General features: G+C 42.3%; 1 protein-coding gene across 9 annotated transcripts in view; it reads right to left on the bottom strand.

The window, feature by feature from the left end:
- Positions 1–18,952, bottom strand: part of PRKDC (protein kinase, DNA-activated, catalytic subunit) — a 150,002-nt gene that overhangs the window by 95,404 nt on the left and 35,646 nt on the right. For 8 of the 9 annotated variants that reach the window (XR_003793604.1, XM_029223258.1, XM_029223263.1 and 5 more), the window contains 6 exons: positions 18,826–18,932; positions 16,886–16,976; positions 15,801–15,964; positions 14,993–15,145; positions 10,379–10,486; positions 7,744–7,970 (listed from right to left, as the gene is read on the bottom strand). Coding sequence is in view for 8 of the 9 variants with exons in the window: in XM_029223258.1 (XP_029079091.1) it covers positions 7,744–7,970; positions 10,379–10,486; positions 14,993–15,145; positions 15,801–15,964; positions 16,886–16,976; positions 18,826–18,932 (850 nt within the window). In the remaining variant the exon portion in view is untranslated. The remainder of the gene's footprint in view (positions 1–7,743; positions 7,971–10,378; positions 10,487–14,992; positions 15,146–15,800; positions 15,965–16,885; positions 16,977–18,825; positions 18,933–18,952) is intronic. The other variant, XM_029223260.1, reaches the window with a different exon arrangement.

Genomic DNA, 18,952 nt, shown 5'->3' with positions numbered 1-18,952 from the left:
AACTAGGCCCGTGAGCCACAACTACTTAGCCTGTGCGTCTGGAGCCTGTGCTGCGCAACGGGAGAGGCCGCGATAGTGAGAGGCCCGCGCGCTGCGATGAAGAGTGGCCCCCGCTTGCCACAACTAGAGAAAGCCCTCGCACAGAAACTGAAACCCAACACAGCAAAAATAAATAAATTAAAAAAAAAAAAAAAGTTCTCTACCTATCCAAAAGTAAGTTAACATCAACAGTCATCTCTGGGCCTTTTACAAGCATATCCGCCACACGTGAACAACTACCTGGACCACCAATATCTGTGGACCAACCACTGACGTCACGCTCATGGGTAGGCCACAGGCACAGGCCAGCCTCTCCCTGGAAAATCTATTCCTCAGTGACACAGGACAGTGAATGATTAAGCACACAATGCCAGGCAGGGGCACTAAGGCTCATGGGTGCTCTAGCTGTGTGACCAAGTGCAGGGTCACTGCTCCACCTCTGAGGTGGTGATTTCCTGAAACAGGACCAGAGTGAGGAACCAGCAGGCACTGGAGGGTGGGGGGGACTGAGAACAGGACCGCACACCGCTGTTTGGTTTGGGAGGAATATCACCCTAATTTTTAACATTTGAATCCTAGAAGGGGACCCACAAGCTCCAAGTGTCCACCACGACACCCCACCACACACCCAGATGTGACACTGACACTAAAGGGCATCGCGCTGTGGGCCACGAAGGCGGATGCAGCACAGGAGTCGGAGCGAGGGGCCAAGGCTCACCTGGAAGAGCGACGTGAGGCCAGACCATAGAAGGTGGGGTTGGGGTCACAGTCCCAGGCTGGCTACAGTAGCTTGTATCTTAGATGCCAAAACCACTTGAAGTAGCAAGGAGGAAATGACATGACCAAATGATACTCCAAATCCACGATCCCCAAGGAAAGCTCTCCAAAACAGTTCACAAGCTTGCAGGATGGACGCACCCGAACTTGTACTTACATCACTCAACACACAATCCCTCGAACACGGTTCCCTCGGGCATCATTTCTCAAAGCCACCCGGAATGTAGTCCAGCAAATCCGAGCGTCCGAGAAAGACGGCAACAGGGGAAAGGCAACAAGGCCCAACAGGACGGAGAGAGGAGCGCACGGGCGCACAGTCGGGTCAGACAGGGTGGGTGAGCGGGGCGGAGAGGAGCTCTCCACCCCGACAGACCCAAAGGAGCCAGGCCCAACGACCCCGTGCGTGACGCTGCCCTCCAGCCCAGGTTCAGCCTGGACTGTCGACTGCGCTCACTGACCCCACGAGAGAATTCTGCTCTGACCTGCTCCTGACACCCAAGTCAGGCCACTGGGGTCTCAGAAGCAGAAACTAAAGGGCAGTCCACATTCTTGGACGGTACTTCTCCCCAATGTCAGTTGTGGGTCCACTTCACACATTTCTAGAGAGCTCGGCTTCCCAGGACTAACGATGGACTTTGTCAACCTAATTCCTTGGACCAGGCTCCTGTCCTCTGAGAAGCTGAAGCCAGTCTCTGTTCAGCCGTTTCCCAGGATCCTTCACCTGACAGCGAAAACACTGACCCCACCTTCCCTGGCCATGTCTATGTCTAACAGCTGCCTTCCAAAACCAAGAGCACACCGATTAGGGTGCATACCAATATACAGAGAATGAAGCAAAACAGCAAAGCAAGGGAACAAGTGACTTCCAGGTCAGGAGAAGGATGAACTTAGGGCAGGGTGGATCTAAAATACTGATAACGCTCCATTTCTAAACCTAGGTGGTCAATATGCGGGAACTTCTGTTACTATTATTATTATACAAACTTTACACATTTTAGGGCTTTCAGATTGAGGCATAACTGACATACGTTGCGTCAGTTTCAGGTGCACAACGTAGCAGTTCGCTATTTGTACATGCTATAAAACCATCACCGCAAGCCTGGTCAACATCAGTCACCACACCTACTTACAAAATGTTGTACCTTGTGATAAGCACTTTTAACATCTTCTCCCTCTGCAACTTCCATGTGTAGGGTACAGTGTTATTAACTGTAGTCATCACGCTGTGCATTACTCCACCAGGACTGACTGCTTTTATAACTTAAAATGTGTAGCTTTTGATCCCCTTCACCCATTTCTCTGAGCCCCCAGCCCTGGCTTTAGCAACCACCAATCTGTTCTCTGTATCTATGAGCTTGTTTGTTTGCTGTTGTTGTTTACAATTTCATATATAAGTGAGATCATACAGTATTTGTCTTATTCCGTCTGACTTATCTCACTTAGCATAATGCCCTCTAGGTCCATCCATGTTGTCACAAATGGCAAGATCTTCTTCTTTTTTATGGCTGAGTAATATTCCATTGTGTGTGTGTGTGTGTGTGTGTGTGTGTGTGTGTGTGTGTGTGTGTATTAGATATTCTATATCCATTCATCTCTCAATAGGCACTTAGGTTGCTTCCATGTCTTGGCTATTACAAATAATGCTGCAATGAACATGGGGGTGCATAAATCTTCTCAAATTAGTGTTTTCATTTTCTTCGGATAAATACCCAGGGGTGGAATTGCCAGATTGTATGGTAGTTCTATTTTTAATTTTTTGAGGAACCTCCACACTATTTTCCACAGTGGCTACACGAATTTACATTCCCGTCAACAGTGCACGAGGGTTCCCTTTTCTCCACACCCTCACTAGCATTTGGTATTTGTAGACTTTTTGATGACGGCCATTCTGACCAGTATGAGGTGATACCTCATTGTGGTTTTAATCTGCATTTCCCTGATGATTAGTGATGTTAAGCATCTTTTCACGTACCTGTTGGCCATTTCTATGTCTTTTTTGGGAAAATGTCTTGTCAGATATTCTGCTCATTTTTCTCATCAGATTTTTTGCCATTGAGCTCTCTATCTATTTTGGATATTAACCCTTTATTAGATATATGATTTGCAACTATATTCTCCCATTCAGTAGGTTGCCTTTTCATTTTGTTGACCATTTGCTGTGCAGAAGTTTTTAGTTGGATGTAATCCCACTTGTTTATTTTTGCTTTTGGTGTCAGATTCAAAAAATCATCCCTAAGACCTATGTCAGGGAGCTTACCACCTATGTTTTCTTCTAGGAGTTTTATGGTTTCAGGTCTTACGTTCAAATCTTTACTCCATTTTGAGTTAGTTTTTGTGAATGGTGTAAGACAGGGGTCCAGTTCTCGCAACACCATTTATTGAAGAGGCTGTCTTTCTCCACTGTGTATTCCTGGCTCCTCTGTCATAAAATTAATTGACCATAAGTGTGTGGATTTATTTCTGGGCATTCTGTTCTGTTCCAATGATCTATGTGACTGTATTTCTGCCAACACCATGTTGTTTTGATTACTATAACTTTGTATAGTAGTTGGAAATCAGGAAGCATGATGCTTCCTGTTCTTTTTCAGGATTGCTTTGACTTTTCAGGGTCTTTGTGGTTCCATACAAATTTTAGGACTGTCTGCCCTATTTCTGTGAAAAAAGCCATTGGAATTTTGATAGGGATTGCACTCAATCTGAAGATTGCTTTGGGTAGTGTGGAAATTTTAACGATATTAATTCTTCCAATCCATGAGCACAGAATATCTATTTATTTGTGTCTTCTTCAATTTTTGTCATCAATGTCTTACAGTTGTCAGTGTACAGGTCTTTCACCCCCTTGGTTAAATTTATCCCTAGGTATTTTATTCCTCTTGATACACCTGTAAATGAGATTGTTTTCTTTTTCTTTTTTTTTTTTTTTTTGGTTGCGTTGGGTCTTCTTTGTTGCTGGGCATGGGCTTTCTCTAGTTGCGGTGAGCAGGGACCATTCTCTGTTGCGGTGCGCAGGCTTCTCATTGCAGTGGCTTCTCTTGTTGCAGAGCACAGGCTGTAGGCGTGCAGGCTTCAGTGGTTACAGCACGCAGGCCCTAGAGCACACAGGCTTCAGTAGCTGTGGCTCACGGGCTCTAGAGCACAAGCTCAGTAGTCGTGGCGCACAGGCTTAGTTGCTCCGCAGCATGTGGGATCTTCCCAGACCAGGGCTCGAACCCGTGTCCCCTGCATTGGCAGGCGGATTCTTGACCACTGTGCCACTGGGGAAGTCCTGAGATTGTTTTCTTAATTTCAATTTCTGATTGTTCATTATGAGTACATAGACAGGCAACAGACTTTTGTATACTGATTTTGTATCCTGCGATTTTACTGAGTTTATTAGTTCTAACAGTTTTATTGGTGGAGTCTTTAGGGTTTTCTATCTGTAATAACATGTCATCTGCAAATAGTGACAGTTTTACATGTTTTTAAACATTCTTCTATACACACAGGTTTCACAATTTAAAAAACTAAAAGGAAAAAACGTATCAAAATACCAAGGGCATTTTTCACAGAACTAGAATAATTTTAAATTTTGTATGGAAATACAAAAGATGCCAAATAGCCAAAACAATCTTGAGAAAGAATAACAGAGCTGGAGGAATCACGCTCCCTGACTTCAAACTATACCGTACGGTAATCAAAACAGCATGGTATTAGCACAAAACAGATGTATAGATCAATGGAACAGAGCAGAGAGCCCAGAAATAAGCCCACGCACTTATGGTCAATTAATCTATGACAAAGGAGGCAAGAATATACAATGCAGAAAAGACAGTCTCTTCAATAACTTGTGCTGGGAAAACCGGACAGCTACACGTAGAAGAATGAAATTAGAACATTCATTCTCTAACGGCATACAAAAAAATAAACTCAAAATGGATTAAACACCTAAGCGTACGACTGGAAACCTTAAAACTCCTAGAAGAAAACACAGACAGAACACTCTCTAACATAAATTGTAGCAATATTTTCTGTCTCCTAAAGCAAAGAAAACAAAAGCAAAAAGAAACAAAGGAGGCCTAATTAAACCCAAAAACTTCTGCACAGCAAAGGAAACCATCAACAAAACAAAATGACAACCTACTGAACGGGAGGAAATATCTGCAAATGATAAGATGAATATAGGGCTAATATCCAAAATATACAAACAGCTCCAACAGCTCAGTATCAAAAAGCAAAGACCTGAATAGACATTTTTGCAAAGAAGATACACAGATAGCCAACAGGCACATGAAAAGATGCACAACATGGTTAATCATCAGGGAAGTACAATCAAAACCACAATGAGACATCACCTCACACGTGGCACATGACTATCACCAAAAAGACCGCAAATAACAAGTACTGGCGAGGATGTGGAGAAAAGTGCGCCTCATGCGCTGTGCGTGGGAACGTAAATTAGTGCAGCCACTGCGGAGAACAGTGTGGAGGTTCCTCAAAAAACTAAACATAGAGCTACCATCCAGCCCAGCAATTCCACTCCTGGGTATTTATCCAAAAAACCCAAAAACACTTATTTGAAAAACTACATGCACCCACTGCTCACAGCAGCACTATTCACAATTGCCAAGACATGGAAACAACCTAAGTGTCCATCAACAGATGAATGGATAAAGACGATGTGGTAAGGGACTTCCCCGGCAGTCCAGTGGTTAGGACTCCATGCTTCCACTGCAGGGGGCACAGGTTAGATCCCTGGTCAGGCCGAAGAAATAAATAAATAAAAGGTGTGGTAAATATATACAATGAATGTTACTCAGCCATAAAAAAGAATGAAAATAATTCCATTTGCAGCTACATGGATGGACCTACAGAGTATTATGCTTAGTGAAATACACCAGATGAATACTGTATGATACCACCTGTATGAGAACTCTAAAAAATAAAACAAACATATGTATATAACAAAACAGAACCAGACTCACAGATATAAAGAACCAATTAGTGGTTACCAGAGGGAAGGAGGAGGGGCAAAATAGGGGTAGGGGACTTAGAGACACAAACTACTATGCATAAAACAGATAAGCAACAAGGATATAATGTACAGCACAGGAAAACAGCCAATATTTTATAATAACTATAAATGGAGCATAACCTTTAAAAATTGTGAATCACTACACTGTACACCTGAAACATACATTTTACATCAACTATACCTCAACTAAAAAAATCAACACAGTGGCTTCAAACTCCAGTCGATTTTTTTTTTTTCTTTGCGGCACGCGGGCCCCTCACCGCTGCGGCCTGCCCCCCGCTGCCGCGGAGCACAGGCTCCGGATACGCAGGCCCAGCGGCCACGGGCCCAGTCGCTCCGCAGCAGGCAGGATCCCCCCAGACCGGGGCATGAACCCACGCCCCCTGCATCAGCAGGCGGACCCCCAACCACTGCGCCACCAGGGAAGCCCTCCAGTCTATTTTCATACAAACGTGCACATGCCCACACACATGCAGAGACAGATTCCTATCCATCGAGCTATCCTCTCTCTATCCATCTACCACCGATCTATCCATCCATCTAAAATCTATCTACTAATCATCCACCTGCCTCTCCATCCATCATCCATCCCTCCATCATCCATCCATCATCTTATTTTCACAACTGCTCCCCACATCGCTATCCCAACTGCCAATTCCTGAGAGAAGCTATTCTGACCAAATGAGGTCAGATTCCTCATTATAAGGTTCCTTAGTAATCATGTACCACTACTTAATTTTTTTTTTCCCATGCTGCACAGTAGTGGGATCTTAGTTCCCCGACCAGGTATTGAACCCGGGCAGCAGGCAATGAAAGTGCAGTGTCCTAACCACTGGACCGCCAGGGAATTCCCTGTACCGCTACTTAAAAGCACTAATTCCAGCTACAGATTTTACCTTTATCTTTGTGATTGGTTGAATATTATCTACCTGTCTTTTTAAAATGCAGCCCTCACGAAGGGCTACATCTTTGTATCTCCAGCATTCGGCATGATGCCTGGCACATAACAGTCTGACCTAGCAAACAGTACTAAATGAACAAACGAACAAACACTACTACAACCTTAGGTCAGGGACTATCTTGTCCTTGGACCGTGAAACCACCCTGTCACTGGTGTCCTGGCCCTCAGACCCACTCCCCACACAGCTACTGGCAGGCGAATTTGGGGAGGAGTCTAACCGTGCCGCTCCCTGCTCCCACTATCCAGGACTTGCTGTCTCTGGAAGTGGCCTTCACATCTTAATTCCACAAAGAGAGGCTCCTGGCCAGTCTCATTTCGCTCCCTTCCAAACCTCAAACTCCACAGCAAGGAGTAGAAAATGACTTCATCTCCTTACATACTGTCCGCTTATCTCTGCCCTGTCCCTCTGACCTGAAATGCTTGGGCCAGTTTCCACTCATCCCCTAAGCCTCATCCCAAGTATAAATGGAACAGGAGGCCAGGAGGTACAGGAAACCTCCCCTAACCTACTCAAACCATGTCAGACACTCCTCTTCTGTGCTTCAAAAGACTGTGTACTATGGCTTTTGTTGCACTTTCCAGACTGTGTGCTATTATGCTTCAATGTAGATCAACACGTTCTGAGCCTCTTCTTGAACGCAAACATCATTTTAATTCATTATTTAATCCCCAGAAAATAGCACAGCATCCAGCATGTTAACTATTTACTAAATGCTTGATATATGACTACATGGATACATAAACAGTGAGTCACTTTACAAAATCACTATTGAATATTTAAAGATCTTAGACCGCATGCCGTAACGAAAAGATCCCACAGGCCCAAACAAAGATCCCATTTGCTGCAACTAAGACCCGACACAGCCAAAAAAAGAAAAGGAAAGTAAATATTTAAAAACAAAAAAAAGAAAATTTAAAGATCTTTACACTCTTCCCTGTCAGGTAACTTACGTACCTGAATTCCCTGTAGATATTATTAAAAGCAAGTGATGCTCCCAGTCTCTTGAAAGCATTGGGGTGAAGTGCAAAGCTGTACAGTCGCTTGAAAAGTGATTTGGTGTTTACTGGACTGTTTTCCTGCTGCTGCGGTGTTGTCTGCTTAATGGACCATTTGAGGAATTCTTGAATACACCGACCACAAAAATCTCTTAAAGTACTGTCAAAGGGGTCCACAATTCCATCCTGAAACAAAGCATAAAATGACAACTGAACACCTTGGTCTGCCTCTGAGCATAAATGAAGTATGTTTCGAAAATTAATTTAGAGCACTATTAAGGAAAAAAACGGACACTAGTCAAACCAATCTGACTGTCTAGAATCTAGACTCTAATAACAAATTCCTTGTGACATAATGAAAAGTTTCTTCTAAACAAATTAAGAAACTGAAAAATACATGAAAAAAAGAGAATACTTTAATTGTACAGCAACAAAGCAGATTTTCCTTCCCCTGAAGAAACACAATGATTATATCCTAAAAACTTCTGTTGATTCTACCTCATAACATTATCTGAAATGCTTTACTTATTGAGGATAAATAGAGTAAGACCCTTGCAAGTTTCAAGGAAACTGTAATGCTACACAAAGAAAAATCATAGAGATGTGGTTCTAAAAGTAGAACCTTCTATCAGAGCAGTCTCCAGAAAGGCACAGTCTCTAAATACTTGAAAAAACAGCTAAGGAAATTTGAGTGCTTTTGTTTCTCTCTTAGATCCACAAAGGAAAAGTTTAACTTGAGAAAGTACACGGAAACTGAAATAAGGGGATTCTTTCTAACATGCCTGGTTCCTTGCTACATGCAAAATCTTTGATCACAGTGCAAATTAGAATTCACGGAGGTGATGGTAATGCACCGCGGAAACGGGCAGAGGAGCGGACAGCAGGGACACAAGTGCACTGGAGTGCACCAGCCTCCACCTCCGCCTTCACCTTTTCTTTTCTTTCCATAAACCCTCTCATGTTACATTTCCATTCCCACCTGGTTTTTTCCTGAAGCTCTGACTTAAGCTACTTTCAAGGATCAAAAGGGGAAAAGGAACAGCTAAGATAGAAACTTCAGAACAGAAACATTAGAATAAATCCGTCTGAATGAAATAAGCCACAAGTTAAATTTAATTAAATGGATCTGTCATAGACAGGATTCACACTAGACACTGCAGGGAATCAAACCACAGGTACAATGATGTCATCATCCTAATTACAAATGTTCAGTAACTCCCACTGCCAACAAGTGGCAGCCAGTTAGGCAACCTCTGAGAGGGAAAGGAGCTGTGTTAGTAACTACACACACAACAGGGGCAACAGGGACAACAGGGCTGGCCTGGGCAAACTGCAACGGATAGTGGTCCTACATGCAACGACACACCTCATTTCAAACTTAACAGAAAGTGACCCACAGAATCAAACAAATCAGTCTGCAAAAACATGGGATTAAAGGATGTTTGTTTGCACAAACTTGCTATGTGTTCAACTGGGCATTTTTTAAAAAAATTTATTTATCAATTTTTGGCTGTGTTGGGTCTTTGTTGCTGCGCGCGGGCTTTCTCTAGTTGTGGCAAGCAGGGGCTACTCTTCCTCGTGGCGCACGGGCTTCTCGTTGCGGTGGCTTCTCTTGTTGCAGAGCATGGGCTCTAGGCACTCGGGCTTCAGTAGTTGTGGCTCACAGGCTCAGTAGTTGTGGCTCGTGGGCTCTAGAGCGCAGGCTCAGTAGTTGTGGCACACGGGCTTAGTTGCTCTGCGGCATGTGGGATCTTCCTGGACCAGGGCTCGAACCCGTGTCCCCTGCATTGGCAGGCGGGTTCTTAAGCACTGCACCACCAGGGAAGTCCCTCAACTGGGGATTTTGATTCCAAAGTCAGTATGTGCCAAAACAAAAGTACAGGTTGAAATAATAGGTAAATATCAATTAAGATGATATTTAAAGAAATCAAATGTAGTTATTTGCACAAGTTCAGAATATTAAAATCAAATCAGTGTGGAAAGACAGTAAGGCTTTAGCCGACCCCACTGCCTCTGCCCGCAGTGAGCCAGTGACCCCACCCTAACAATTCCACCTCTGCTGTCTCAGGACAGTTCTATGTACACGGTGAACTGCGATGTCTAGGGGTTTTGAGTTGCTGAATCTGAATGCAGGAGAAAACAGGACCAGCTCAAAAAATTCCTTTTACTCTGAACTAGTATACTATAGTTAAAAAAAAAAAAAAAGAGGATACTGCAACTCTGATAGAAGTCCAAGAACATTCTTATTCACCCTTTCCACCCTCAACACACACACACACACACACACACACACACACACACACACACGCACACACACACAGCCTTAATGTAGATGAAGTCTGTCAAATTTATAACCATCCTCCCAAAAGGAACAAAACAAAAACATCTATTTGCTTGTAGCTATTTAAAAGTATCCCTTAATAAACAGCACCTTGTTCATTAAATGCCATCTCACCAAAACAAAAGAAAAAAGATGATCCAATCTAGCTAGATGTTACATTTTGATACCTTGACAGGTAGCTTTTCTCAAAGTTCTGAGTATTGATCACATATAACCAGTTGATGGGAATGGCAGGACAGGAACCATTACTCACCAGTATTGTTTCTAGTAAGGCAACAGTGTCCTGACTCTCAAATTTCTTATTGTTGGTGAACCAGTGAATCAGCTGCATAACTAGAGGTTCATACAGTTGCCTCGGCACCTGAAGGAGTAATAACATCAGAATTTACTTTTTTCATGTAAATTTTATATCAGAGACAGTTCCATTTATATGACAGGAGCAAAATTAAGCGTAATACTACTGTGGTTATATTAGTTTCCTTCTCTAGTTAAATTCTGTGACGAACATGGTCTAACTTCTTCCTAAGAGTCCGGCAAAGAAAAATATGCATCCCCAGACTTACTGTTCCTCTAACGAGGAGGGCAATTAGGGTCGACAGTGATGGTATTTGTCATTCATCCTGATTAACCTGATCCGGAGCTAAACAGAAGGCATTCTGTTCACAACCCCGTGGGGACAAAGCAGAAAGCCAGGTCAGGGCTTCCCTCCGCGCAGTGGTTGAGAGTCTGCCTGCCGATGCAGGGGACACGGGTTCGTGCCCCGGTCCGGGAAGATTCCACGTGCCGCGGAGTGGCTGGGCCCGTGAGCCATGGCCGCTGAGCCTGCGCGTCCGGAGCCTGTGCTCCGCAACGGGAGAGGCCACAGCAGTGAGAGGCCCGTGTACCACAAAAAAAAAAAAAAAAAAAAAAAACCAGGTCAGCGTCCTCTGCATAGAGACTTCCAGGCTGTATCACAGAACAAGAGAAGAGGCACCTCCCCCTCGGCTGCCTGCCAAGAAAGAAGGGAAGCTAGTCTTTACTCCGTGGAGATGAGGGTTCTCACCCTAACCTTCTCAAATGTAAATACAGCCTCTCCAGGGCCCAGAGAGCCCTGTGGGTGTCTGGCTCCTACAATCTAGGGTGGCTCCCAGGCCTGGAGAGTTTTACTGTCCTTTTGGATCAGAGCAATTTCCTGAGACAAACGGTTATGCATCTAACCCTCATTCTCTATGAACAGTAAAAGTTCACAGCCCGAGTGAAGGGGAACATTCCCGATCTTCATGTCTCACAAAGGCTGGCCCTACAGGAGCACTGAGAAATCCAGGGGAGTTCTACTTCCCCGCTGATACTCAGCTTAAGAACAAAGCACATGGTACGGACACCCCATCAAAAATCACGTGAGGGAGGTCCCTGGCAGTCCAGTGGGGGACCATGTACTTCCACTGCAGTGGGTGTGGGTTCCATCACTGGTCAGGGAACTAGGATCCCACATAACGCCTGCTGCGGCCAAAAAATAAAATAAAATTTAAAAATTAAAAAACAACAACAAAAATCACGTGAAATGTCTGGGGCTCAGACTAAACAAGAAGTTCTCTTGCACCCGGGTATTTCTCCAAAAAATATCTTTCTAAACTCTGAAGCAACTTTTAGACTTAATCAAAGTAAAAGAATCTTACCTTTTAGTTTGGAAATTTAACCTGGTCTTAAAGCATCACTTTTTTTTTCCCCCAAAAGAATTATTTTGTATTCTTAGAACATAAATTATATATGTGTACACACACACCATTTATAGAACATGTAGAAAGCCATCCAACTACAATCCTACATCCAAAAGGTAACCACTGTTAACATTCAAAACCACTGTTAACTCAGTATATTTATACACATTTAAATATATGTATACACGTGTGTAAAAATATACACTTTTGTAACCACTTTCTGCCCCTTAATTTTGAATACTTTTCATGTAAATACATAAGCTATATCAGTATCTTTATTAGATGCCTGCTATCTCATATATGGATAAACCACGATCCAGTTACCCAATCCTGTTGTTAGAAATGCAGTATTTCTAGTTTATGTCTGTCTTATACACACCACTCTGAACACCTCTCTGGACAAGGGCTGCTGTCCACACTCCCACCTGCCAGGACTCACAAGCCCCTTTCCCTACAAGCTTGGCAGCACTAAACACTGCCAACTTTTAAAATATTTGACAACTGCTGCAATCCATACCATTTTAATTTGAATTTCCTTATCTACTAAAAAGGTTGAATATTTAAAACATATTTAATTGGCCATATGTACGTCTGTGTTCACGAGCTGCCCACTTTTGTTCTTTATCCACTTGCCCATTTTAAAATCTTATCATCTTCAGCACAATGTGGGAAAAAAACAAATGTCCCTGCATCACGCGTATGTCAAAACTGTGGGTCTGTGCCATTCAGTGGTTCTACATACTTATAAAGCCAGAACTATCAACACACTAACAGTTTTCTTCCACAGATCTCCCTTCAATACCTTGTATGAAAATTTCCCCTTCTACGCAAACTGTATGGAAAGACACCTATAATGTAATGATAAAATCCACCCAAGCAGAAATCACATTTTACATAAAAGAAAGCATTTTTGAATGCTATAATCCTTTTTATCTGTAAAACAAAATTTATATGTATGCTTATAAAAATTTATATAAAATTTATACGTATGCTATGTTTTACAAAGATCTAGGAGTATATTCACCAAACTTTCGGCAGAGGATACACTGGCTTTTCCTGAGGAATAATGGGGGGAAAGGGGTGATGACATGGAGGTTCACTTTTAGCATCATATGTTTCTATATTAATTAGTATATTTTACCAATGAAAAAGACCATCCCAATCCAAAGACACAAACAGACATGCTATAATTCATCACATTTTTCTATAATATTTTTAGAGTTTATTTTTCCTTCTAAATCTTTTTAATTTGAAATTAACCTCTCATGTTAGTCAAATGCTATAATAGAATTTATTAAATGTTCCATTTCTCACTAACTTAAAAAGCCCCTTTTACCACACATACAATATTTATGTGTACACATGGGTCCACTTGCCAACTGCCAGACAGTCCCACTGACATATCTGTGCACAAGTTCAACCCCATTATAATTAACGTGACTTCTTCTTAATATCTGTTAGGGCAAGACACCCTTCAGTACCTGACCCTGCCAAAATTTTTCTTGGTTAGGCTCTAGCAATTATTCTTCCAGATTACTTTTGACGTCCAAAATGAAATTAATTCTGGGATTTTTGCTGGAACAATACCAAACTTACTGAACGATTTGGAAAGAGCTCAAATTTTTTCAATATTGGTTCTTTTTTTTTTTGGCCATGCCACCCAGCTTGCGGGATCTCAGTTCCCTGACCAGGGATCAAACCCGGGCTACCTGCAGTGGAAGTACCAAGTCCTAACCACTGGACTGCCAGGGAATTCCCTCAATATTGATTCTTCAGGTACACAGCACTTTCATTTTATATTCATAAAATATATGTTTGCCTGGCATACTAAAGTTTATTCCTAGATGTTTTATTTTACTTCATTTTATTTTTTACACTGCGCCATGCAGCTTGCAGGATCTCAGTTCCCCAACCAGGGACGGAACCTGGGCCATAGCAGTGAAAGCCCAGAATCCTATCCACTAGGCCACGAGGGAACTCCCCCAGATGTTTTATTATTATTACATTTTTTGATGCTGTTATGAATGCTATGTTGTAAACACATTTTCCAAGTGGTCAAAGCTACAATAGAATATAAGACATATTAGAACACTGATATATGAGAATTCTATTTTGTAATTCATCAGCTTTCTCCTTTATTAATTCTTAGATTTATCAGTTGATACTCTGGGCTTTCCATATTTTTTTAAAACTATATTCAAAATAATTTTTTTCCTTCCTTTCTCCGATGTCCCTGACCTCAGGGATCTCATGGCCTGATGAGAGACCCAGAGGTTAACCAGTGCAAATTAACTTATGAAACACAGACGAAGCCATTCTGAGCAACCACTCCACGCACAGGCCCTGCTCCGGGTCGGGGCTGGAGGTGCCTGTGAACAGGCCACGCCACGTCTCACCCCAGCACCCACCTCAGCCAAAGCACGAGGCGGCATCACTGCGTCACGGCTGGGCAGGATTTGGCTGTGATATTCAGGTAAACATTCTTCATCATCTTTTTAAAGACAAAATTAAACTATTCCTGATTTACCAAAACAAAATACCTTCTTGGCCTATATGAAGAGAATCGTTGCTTATGAAACCTATTTCTGTGGTAAATTTCCAGTTTTACCCCAAAATCGTATTTAATCATGGTGCATTTTAAGGCACTACTGGATTGTAATCATTCACATATATACTGAAGGATATTCCATGTATATTTATAGGTGAGTTTTTCATTTAGTTTTCTTTTTTATGTGTGCACCCTTATATCAGGGTTCTGCCAGCTTCATAAAATAAAGAATCTGAATGTCTTCCGTGTCCCAGCAGCAAAGGAGAATTCTGTCCAAAAAGCCCCGAGGAAGAGATGACCTGCTGACATCTCCAAGCGCCCCCGACTGCTGGCCACGGCCCCTCCTCTCTTCTTCGCCCCTAAGTGACAGAGCCGGTAGCAAAAGCAGCCTTAGGGCCTAGACTCTCGTAATTAATTCCTTAATTAATTACTCTCCTAACTTAATTCCTTAGGGCCTATCCCTGAGGAATTAAGCCAGAGTCGGAAGGGCAGCAGCCAGGTAGCAGGTTTTCAAAGACCCCAGAGTGGTCCCAATGTGCAGCAAGCTTTGACCATCACTGAACTAGACGGGACTTTTAAAAAAAATTCCGCAACTGTTTCAAACTCAAAGTCATGCACTTACCTGATCTACATCACATGCCAGTCGAAGCAGCACAGGAAAAGTGCGCTTATAGAGCTGGTACATGGGTGGGGGGCCCAGGCCACTGTCAGGCATCTGAGTGGCTTTTCCCAGCATAAACATGACAATGCTGTGCAGAAGTTCACAGGCCGCAACCTGAAACAGGCCAGGGGTCCAACAAAGGTTAAGAGCATTTTGAAATGCTACACAATGTAGCCCTTTAAAAAGGAAAACTTCTGCAGCAGATAACTATCCCACCCAAAATAAATGAACTGCAAGTGGCACTTCTTGTATAAAATTCACGCTTCCGTTCACTTTGAGCTGGAGCCAACAGTGAAGAACTGAGATTTAAAAGATTTAGACATCAGGACTAATACATTCATAAGAAACATATCCATGCTGCCGTAACACAGAACTCCGCTTCATGGGTTAGCACATTTTCAACTGTCACTTTCAGTAAATACATTTTTAAAGCACAAATTTTAGAAATGTACAGATTAATATAAAGACTTGAGATAATCTGTTTCTAATCTCCCAGGTTGAAGAGAGAATCAAGCACAGACTAAAAATCACTTTTCAACGCCCTTTGTACTATTTTCTATTATGAAGAGTTCTGGTATATTAATGTTTTGCCAGGTTATCATCTATTATTCAGATAATTTATGTTTAACTTCCATTTTCCAAGGACACGTACTTCTGATAACTGAACAGTTTCCTGATTACTATACTAGAGAAAATACAAAATCCGTGAAACGCAATACGTGTTTCCTAATGAATACACATCTAACCACAGCAGGTGATCAGTGAGTACTTTGGTTTGTCTGTCGGCGGCCGAGAGCGCCAGCTCTGTGACACGTGGCAGGAATGGGTCCAGGTGGATGATGGGCTTCATGTCCGCGAAGGGCACCGCGAAGCCAAGCCTCCTCTCTCTGTCCCAGGCCACACAGCGCCTGGCCCTCTCCTCAGGGGACACTGCTGTCAGAGAGATGCAGAGCACTTTCGGTCAGTCCCTCCTCGCTCCAGGACAGCCCCTGGCTCACCCCCTCCTGCTCTGTTTACCACACGTGTACAAACCACTACACACTGTTTCTGAATTTGACTTAAAGGCAAACTATTTTTAAACAAGTCTAATAGTCTGGAATGTTTAACTTCCAATTTCAGTAAGAGTTACTCTTCTGTGGAAAAATGATAAATGCACAATACTTTAATTATCTCCTCTTTATAACACTTATTTTCCTAACAGCGGTTCTGACTTCTGAAATGCCAAAATCACCAATACATTTAATATGAAATTTTAAAGGTAAAAGTACCAATTTTTACTAATCAAAAATGCTAATTCCAGGCTTCCCTGGTGGTGCGGTGGTTGAGAGTACACCTGCCGATGCAGGGGACACAGGTTCGTGCCCCGGTCCGGGAAGATCCCACATGCCGCGGGGCGGCTGGGCCCGTGAGCCATGGCCGCTGAGCCTGTGGGTCCGGAGCCTGTGCTCTGCAACGGGAGAGGCCACAACAGTGAGAGGCCCGCGTACCGCAAAAAAAAAAAAAAAAAAAAAAAATGCTAATTCCGATCAAAAACAACTTAAATTATCCAAATATTAAGGATATCAGGTTAAAAAAGATAACTTTGAACTCCTGACACAATGTTTAATATAAAGGTGCATCAAGCTAGATTCTGCTTCAAAAAGGAAAAGACATCAGAACCCAGTGAGCGAGCACAAAGAACCACACAGGCTGCAGGGCACAGTGGAAGTATTCACTCCATCAGGCAAAATATGGCTCTTCATAATCTTACCTGAAAATACATAAATGACATATAGGAGAAAATATCAGAACACACCATGACCTGTATGCATCCAAATACATCCATGGGGTTAATGTGCTTTAAGGAAATGTCACCTGTTATGAGGTTTTTGCTGATCTGTCCCCCAAGACGGCCAAGCACTTGCACAACCCGAACCCGTATTTCTTCTAAGGACAGCGCTTCATGCTGCAAACATGGTGACAAGTTAAACATCAGAGAGAGTCATGAGCTGAAAGAAAAACTGCTCTACCACCCTCTCCATTGTTGACGCCTCCAATGGCTCATTATATCCTACACGGCACTGCAGTTAATTTTATTTTAAATTCATGAAAAGAAGCCACATCTCTTCCAATTTTGCAGTTAGCTGTCCGTTTCCTAGACCATCGGTTCCAAAGTTTTGGCAAGAGCCTTTACACCCTTAAAAAATACTGAGGCTCCCCAAAGAACTTCTGTTTATGTAGGTCATATTTACCAGTATTTATCATAAGTTGAAACTTAGCTATTATTTAAATAGTTATCATTTTATTTAAAAACACTGAACCCATGACATGTTAACAAACGATATGCTTTTAGGAAAAGTAACGATATATTCCAAATAAACAACCTCAGGCAAGTGGTACTGTTTCCCATTTTCACATTTGTGACAGACTTGCTGTTGGGCTGTAACTGGAAAAGGAGGAGTATTTTAATAGTCTTTCTAGATAACTGGGGTTTTTCTCTGATACGGCTCCACAACTGAAGTGGAAGTTTCTTAAAGGTTAGTCACAAAGTGGACTCTGAAACCACAGCAGTGAAGACTATGTAGTCTCTACTACATTAAAATCCATAGGCTTATCTTGCTCTCTGAGGATTTTCACCCACACACGATTTGGGAAGATAATGTACTGTTCATCTGAAAACAATGGTTCCCTGGGTCATGCAGATCTTCCACATGTTGATGCATTTCACTGTACATGTGAAAACTGATATCACAGTTGTTAAGTACTGAGAGGCTGCCCAGCTCATGATGGTTACAAGTCTTGCAAAATTTTAATTTTCACTTAAAAGCTTGAATTGTATCACTGGCAACCAATACTCTCAGAAGTTTTCTTTGAAGTGACAGGCTCGCTCTCTGTCTTGGAGAAAACGCCTGCGAGATACTGAGCAGCCAGGCTGTCTACCCCAGGAACAACGGTGTTCACAAGGGAAGGGCTGCTCGGCACACCCCTGCTCCAGCACACGGGATGGCACACAACGTGTGCTCAAGGGTCTATCTAGGCTTAAGGAGGCGCTAGGGAACCAACGCACCACCCACCCCTGCACAGTGCAAACGTCTACGCGTGAAAATACTGACAGTTCTGGCCTTGCACCTGGGGACCCCAGGGCCCACCTAGGGAAATGGGGTCCTGTGTCTGTAAAGAAATATGCAAAACTAAAGGCACGCTCAAGTAACTTTACCTTCCTTTACTCATATGTGATAAGATAATTTAAAACCCTTAGACACCATTTCTAGTTTCATCCAGGTCTCCCAATCAAAAGCTGTCAAAAATATCCAGATGGGAGGGACTTTCCCTAGAGCTTGCAATATCAGTTCTAGATATTAAAAGTTTTTCAAATTTCCTTTTTCACATCATACTTAAAAATATTTTCCCTACACTAACTCAATTTTCTCTATTTACATCATTTTTATCTGTCACATTATGTGCCACATCTAAAAAACTGGTCTCAAGAAATTATCACTGGAAAAAAAACATAAAACCTGCCATGAACTGAACTTGACAATATGTATTTCAGATTTAATCAGTAAATGAGTCAATCTTACATATCCATAATATCACTACTGCAATTGCTTATTCCAAACAAGAAAACAAGACAATAAACCTGTTAATATAGTTTACATTTTTACCGTAAATATATATTGAAATTATTTCTATATTGTACTCTAATTGATACGTAAGAACAACTAATATTTTAAGTGAAGACTTTTCCTTTTCACGAGCATTAGAATCTGGTCTCTCCGTTATTTAAGGTAAAGAAGATACAAGAGATTTCTTACCGATGAAACATTCTTTGCCCTTTTCAGATGCTTTAACACATCTCTAGTAAATCCTTTCTGGGCGGCCCGAGAGAGTGCTGACACTTCCCAGTTATTCCTGGTCTCATCTATCAACAGTAAACAAAAG

This window comes from Monodon monoceros, unplaced genomic scaffold, assembly GCF_005190385.1.
Source record: "Monodon monoceros isolate NGI ecotype Baffin Bay Population unplaced genomic scaffold, NGI_Narwhal_1 Super_Scaffold_14, whole genome shotgun sequence".
Classification (NCBI taxonomy): domain Eukaryota; kingdom Metazoa; phylum Chordata; class Mammalia; order Artiodactyla; family Monodontidae; genus Monodon; species Monodon monoceros.
The sequence above is the reverse complement of the archived record's forward strand: the minus strand, read 5'-3'. Positions and strand labels throughout refer to the sequence as shown.